Source organism: Centrocercus urophasianus, unplaced genomic scaffold, assembly GCF_019232065.1.
Source record: "Centrocercus urophasianus isolate 14NV4802_14NV808 unplaced genomic scaffold, USGS_Curo_1.0 seq_20, whole genome shotgun sequence".
NCBI lineage: Eukaryota > Metazoa > Chordata > Aves > Galliformes > Phasianidae > Centrocercus > Centrocercus urophasianus.
Window position 1 is genome coordinate 3,044,967 of NW_024884756.1, and position 6,162 is coordinate 3,051,128.

The 6,162-nt window shown below is 44.2% G+C and overlaps 1 protein-coding gene across 1 annotated transcript in view; it reads left to right on the forward strand.

The window, feature by feature from the left end:
* ABCA12 (ATP binding cassette subfamily A member 12) overlaps positions 1-5,190 on the forward strand; it is a 78,160-nt gene extending 72,970 nt beyond the window's left edge. The window contains exons 51-55 of the mRNA XM_042822362.1: positions 1,540-1,643; positions 1,904-1,996; positions 2,442-2,547; positions 3,054-3,191; positions 4,428-5,190. Coding sequence (XP_042678296.1) covers positions 1,540-1,643; positions 1,904-1,996; positions 2,442-2,547; positions 3,054-3,191; positions 4,428-4,547 — 561 coding nt within the window. The 3' untranslated portion in view covers positions 4,548-5,190. The remainder of the gene's footprint in view (positions 1-1,539; positions 1,644-1,903; positions 1,997-2,441; positions 2,548-3,053; positions 3,192-4,427) is intronic.
* The last annotated feature ends 972 nt before the right edge of the window (positions 5,191-6,162 follow it).

Sequence of the window (6,162 nt, forward strand, 5' to 3'; positions counted from 1 at the left end):
GGCAGCCTGGGCTGCTGGTTGGTGACCTGCACACAGCAGGGGGTTGGAACCAGATGAGCATTGTGCTCCTTTGCAACCCAGGCCATTCTATGATTCTGTGTTACATTTTCCCTGAGATCATAAAGAGCAGTGAATACCATTTTCTGTGTTAGAATCTTTCAGAGGTCAAAAGTAGATCTTCTGTTTGCCAGTTAAATTTTCCTTGTTCCCAGCTCTTTCTTGATTTAGTGCTTTGGATAAATTTTTTTAGTGCTCCTGCATAGTCTTGCAAAAAGAATTAGCAGCCAAGGCTGCAATAGGAGACCAAAGGAGCAACTTTCAATATTAGAACATAACCCTTTTTTTTTCTAGATCTGGCTTCCCCATTTTTCTTTCCCTTTGAACTTTTAAGTTCTTCCATGAGATATTCCATTGCTAAAGTATACTTTCATTTGAGTTTTTCCACTTGCTGTATTTTAAATGCGGAGAACTGTGGGGTGCAGTTGACACACCCAAGGGATGGAATGCCATCCAGAGGTTGAGCAGTGGGCCTAGATGAAGCTCATGAGGTTCAACAAATCAAAAAACAGCAAGGTTTTGTACCCGAGTCATGGCAAGAGAAGGCCTCTGAGGAGCGTCCTGTCAGTGTCTAAATGGGGGCTACAGGAAAGAAGAGGACAGACTCTTTAGAGAGTCTGCTTTGATAGGAAAAGGGGAAATGGTTTCCAACTCAAAGAGGGGAAATTTAGGTTGGGTATAAGGAAGAAGTCTTTTACAGTGAGGGCGGTGAGGCACTGGCACAGGTTGCCCAGAGAGGTGGTGGATGCTCCATCCCTGGAGACACCCAAGGTCAGGCTGGATGGGGCTCTGAGCACCTGATGGAGCTGTAGGTGTCCCTGTTCACTGCAGGGTTGCTCGGCTAAATGAACTTCAAAGGTCCCTTTTACTCTTAAGAATTCTATGATTGCCTTCAATGTTTCTAAATATGTTCAGTGCTCTAAGAGCAGTGTTAAATAGGAGGCTTAGTGAACATAAGCCTTCCTTGCTCTTGTATCTTGCCCAGCTGTTCTGTGGCCAGAAGTGATCAGACCAGCCATTTGATAACTTTTGTGACATGCAAAATCTGAATAAAAAGAGAAGGTGGGGAAATTTTCTCTCTGTTGACTGCTGCACGAACCCAAGCTGTTTGTTTCTGCCTCATATAGTACAATACCCTTAACAATAACAATCTGGCCATCAGAAATCAGCTAACAATTTCATCAGCAATGCACAAAGTAGAAGGCAATATATTGTCTTTGATCTCTGGCTCATTTTCTCTATCAGTGAAGAAGTGGAACACTTACTTTGTCAGGATATAAGAGAAGCAGAATGCAGGTTCGCCTGGGAATCAAATGCTTGTTGGTTGAGACTCTACTTCTGGTGTGTGTGGAAATGGAAAGCACCAGGATACAAAATGCACAGCAGGGTTGATCTTAGGTGGTGTTATCAGAGCCACTCGGTTCTTGTAAGGAATCCAGAGGAGGTTGGGAGTTCCCACTGCAGCCTTGTCTTTCCCAATAGGATGAACCCAGCTCCGGCATGGATCCAAATGCTAAACGCCACCTTTGGAAAATCATCAGTGAGGAAGTGCAGAACAAATGCTCCGTGATACTCACATCTCACAGGTAGGGCTGGTTTGGCTTCCTTGTCAGTTTCAGGGTCTTCAAGAGATATGAAGAGGTCCATCCTTCAAATCCTTGCTGATCCTGAGAGAATTTCAGGGCACTGGGCCGTGACAGCTGGGTGGGGTTAGGGTTGGATGGGGATGCCCACATAGACCCACTCTACCCTGAGGAAGATGCAGTGTTGTTCTCTGATCACCAAAATAATTGCTTTCTGTATGCCTTCTCAATGACTTATTAGAGTTTCTCTGTTGGTTTTTCAGCATGGAAGAATGCGAAGCCCTCTGTACCAGGCTGGCAATTATGGTGAATGGGAGTTTTCAGTGCATTGGCTCTTTGCAGCATATCAAGAGCAGGTCTGTAAAATGTTCTCACTCCACTTCAACTGATTGGCATTTGGAGTTACTAACACAGCTCAGAGGGCTCAGGACATGAGACAATGTTAACAAGGCATCAAAATAAGGAGTTTTCTGTTTTATGTTCTTTACTGTACCACTGAAATTCATTTAAATAACATGCTTTTTGCTCTCTCACAGCCTTTTTTCCAAGAGATGTGTTTTCCAAAGTAATTCACTGTTGAAAATGTAAAGTGCGTGTTAGGGTTGAGCTTTGATTTTGTTAGTTATCACAACAGCCCAGTTCCTTATTGAGTTTCACTCCAGGTTAACAACCCTGACCCCATTCAAGCTGCACTCTGCCTGCATTAGATTTCCCTGAAGAGGCTGTGCAGCACTCTCAAGGGATTTTCTTTATCTGTCTCTCTTTCTTACTGTGTTAATTGTGATTTTCCTTATCTCTTAGGTTTGGAAGAGGATTCACTGTGAAGATGCACTTAAATAGCAGCACAGTTGGCACAGAGACACTGACAGAGTTCATGAAGTCACACTTCCCAAATACGTGCCTGAAGGTAAGCAGGACAATTGCATTCAAGGGAGTCCTTCCACATTAACCAGGAGTATCTTGCAAGATAGAAGTCTTGTAACTTGCTGTACATATAGATCCGTGCTCTCAAAATGTAAGAAATTCATGCACATGCACTTGTTACAGCTATCAGCAGCATTGCCCAAGGGTTGGATTATCCAAGTTCCTTGATGCCTTAAATAACCTCAGCCAAGCAGCTGCAGCAATCTTGTGAGGCAGCTGTTTGGTGACCCTCTGCACCTCTGAGTGGTTCCACTGAAGCCTGGACTGTATGCAGATGCACTTTATATTAGTAATTAGATGGTCACTGATCAACTGCAAACAGTAGTATTTTCACCTTTAGGAACCAGAGGACAGAAGGCATGCTCTGTCTTTTAAATTCTCCCCTGGTTTAGCTCCTTTGTGCTTTCATCTTCAGCCAGACAGCCAGTGAGGCAGCTTGCTCTTCACAGGCAGCCTCCTAACTCTACCCCATCATTGTTGTTTCTGCAGGATCGTCATTTCAACATGGTGGAGTACCATGTTCCAGTCTCAGCAGGAGGGGTAGCAAATATATTTGATCTCCTGGAAGCCAGCAAAGAAACCTTCAAAATCAGGCACTTCTCAGTGAGTCAGACGACGCTAGAGGAGGTAAGGATGTGTGGCCATCCATTTTGAACCGTTAACAGGGGAGTGAGCAGACTGATGGTTGCACATAATGGACTGCTGCACACAATGGACTCCATTTTAAAGGGATTTCCATCCATATTCCTCCTGGGGATACTTTATCAGTACTATTGCCTCCAGATAGCCATGCTGGCACTGGGAAAACACACAGAATGCTGCCTGTCACATAAAAGATCTGTTCTTCCTTGTCGGTGCTGATTTCGGCAGTCTCAAGGATGAAGATGAAGGGCAGGATTATGAATCATCCCGCAGCTCAATGCTAGGCATCCTGGTGAGAGATTTTTCCTGACAGTCAGGGAAATTTGCTTGATTTTGTTCTTTCCTGTACTGTATTTGGATTGTAAGTTCATGGAGCATTACTCCAAACTTAGCTTTCATGGCATGTTCCTATCGTTGTCCCTTGGAACAACATTCCCACTGGCATCTGAACCTTGTAGAAAATGCTTCAGATGAAGGGATTCATAAGGATTTATCCAGGAGAGCAGTCTGTTGAGCATCAGTATCTGATCTGTTAGGTCTGCCCCAGAGACAGGAGTTAGAAAACAAGCCCTGTAATCCTATGAATTGTTGAGCAGAAAAGGGGGACAAGGGATATGCTCAATATTGTTTAATGAGGGCAGTAGTTGTGAGAGAAACCAGCTGACAAACAGCAGGAAGCCCCAAGTCATGTTTTGTGAGAGGACGGCACGGATTTTGTGTATGCAAATGTGACTGTAGTGCTTCAGTAAGAATATTTTATGTATTCATTAGATACTGTTCAAACAGACTGTTATGTGTGATTATATATACCTACCTATATAATATGCAGCTGCGCCTGCATAGATGTCAATTATATGTAGACAGATAGGTTTATAAAGTAATAATATAGATGTCTTACACTGTAATCAAAATGAACTACCACACGGGGGTATTATCTCACTAGTATTTTGAAACATGAGCTGCAGGACAATTAGGTTCTGCAGGGACATCTACCTTTGCATTCCCAGGTGTCCGTTCAGCAGTACAGGAGTATGCATCCACTGTCTTACGTTAAGCCAGAAGAACCCCACAACATTTGCAGTTCTCAAATGCAGTGCGAATCTGTTCCTGAGCGCGCTCTCCAGGCTCAGCCAAATGTACAGCCATTCCTCTGTTCTTATTCATTCACACTATCAGCTCTTTGCACTGTCACATACTGAATGTCATCCTTTAAACTTACAGGTTTTCATCGACTTTGCTAAAGATCAAGCAGATCCTGATGGCACGGATGCTGGTCCTGATGTGACATCGGACAGCTCTGACACCTGTAGCCAAGCTAGCACCATAAGCTCCATCTACTGAAAGGGCACTACCACAAGGCATCACAGGAGCTGGGGAAAAAGCCTCCTGACCCCTCTCGGGGTTCTTCCAGTTTCTTCTTGTTTTCTGTGACTCTAGGATGGTAGGCATAAAAAGTCACGACTACTTAAAGTACTTTTTTGATACGCACTTATTTTGTTACTAGGAATGTAGTAGGCACTTAAGGCTGGCATTTGGTTACAAGTCAGATTGATCTTTTCACAGGTTGTCTTTTTTTTTCTCCCCAGTTCTAGCTGTAAGATGAATTTTATACCTGTGAGGATTTAGTTGTCATCACCTGCTCCTGCTGGCTATGGCCATTTGCTTACAGGAGAAATGGCCTTGATGGAGCAGAGGAGCTGCTGGCAGTGCAGGGTGTTTGACAAAGCAGCAGCCCTGTGGCTGCCCTCTGAAAGCCCACGCTCTCCTTCTTGCTCTGCAACAGACTTTCTGTTGCTCAGTTGAGAGGCTCCCCACCTGTGAAATAGGGCTCAGGGCACTGCCCTGCCTCACAGGGGTGTTGTGAAGGTGTAGGTGTTGTGTACTGAGTTGCGTATGCCGTTGGTGGGGCCATCTTTGGTGATGACATAAAGCTCTTCTGTATGTGTGGGTGATGTCAGTACAAATATAACTATTTTGAAAGTCAGCGCTTCCACTGATTTCCGTTTATTCCAGCCCTCCATGACACCCAGAATAGGCCCTCAGCTCCCAGGCAGCTCTTGGTACCCCTTGGAAGACCGCTCCACCAAAGCTGCCTGTTTCTCCTTTTGGCTGGTGCTCAGGGCTTCTCCACGGTGGCAAACAGTGTGAAACAGCTGTACTTGTTACATTTGAGCCAAGGGAAATGGTAGAAGGAAGCTGCAATGCTGCATCTTTCTCATCCCGATCACAAGAGGAGCGTTAGCAGTTCGGCTCCCGTGTGATGCGAAGGCTTGCTGAGATAATCGCACAAGGAACAGGCGCCGTAAGCACCAAGGCTGTTCAGGATTTTACAGTGGGATGCAGAAGTCGAGAGTTTAGCTACTGCGAGGAGGTCACGCTTTCTCCTTCATCTCGGTGTAAACTTCTTGCTGATAGCAGGAGGAGTTTTCCTATGAATTGAAGGTATTATCGAGCCTTGAATTACGCCTCAACCTGCTGGCTGTAATTAAAACTTGGAATTCAGCTTCTTTCCAGAATGCATTTGACACCTGCAGTTTATAAGTAACTGCAAATGCTGCCCAGACATTCATTGTGCCTCCTATTATTACGTCTCCAGCTCTGAAAAAGCTTTTTTCCCCCTCTCATTTTCATTGCATATCTTACACAGATCACAGTATAAAATTAAGCTTCTCTCTAATGGAGGGCTTGCGCTCCCTGCAACGGACACAGAGCATGAATGCCAATGATTTAAATGCAGCCTTGTAATACCAATCAGAGTATTATTTTATTATGTCGATGGCTTTGCAACTGCCAGTGAAAGATGGATCTTCAGGCTCTGTCCAGATGTACTTTACATTTAATTGAGGGAATCTGATACAAAGCTATTCTTTTGTCCCTTTACAGCCTGCTAATGAAAAAAAAAAGAGGAGAAAAAAGAAAAAAAAAAGAAAAAAAAAAGAAAAAAAAAAGAAAAAAA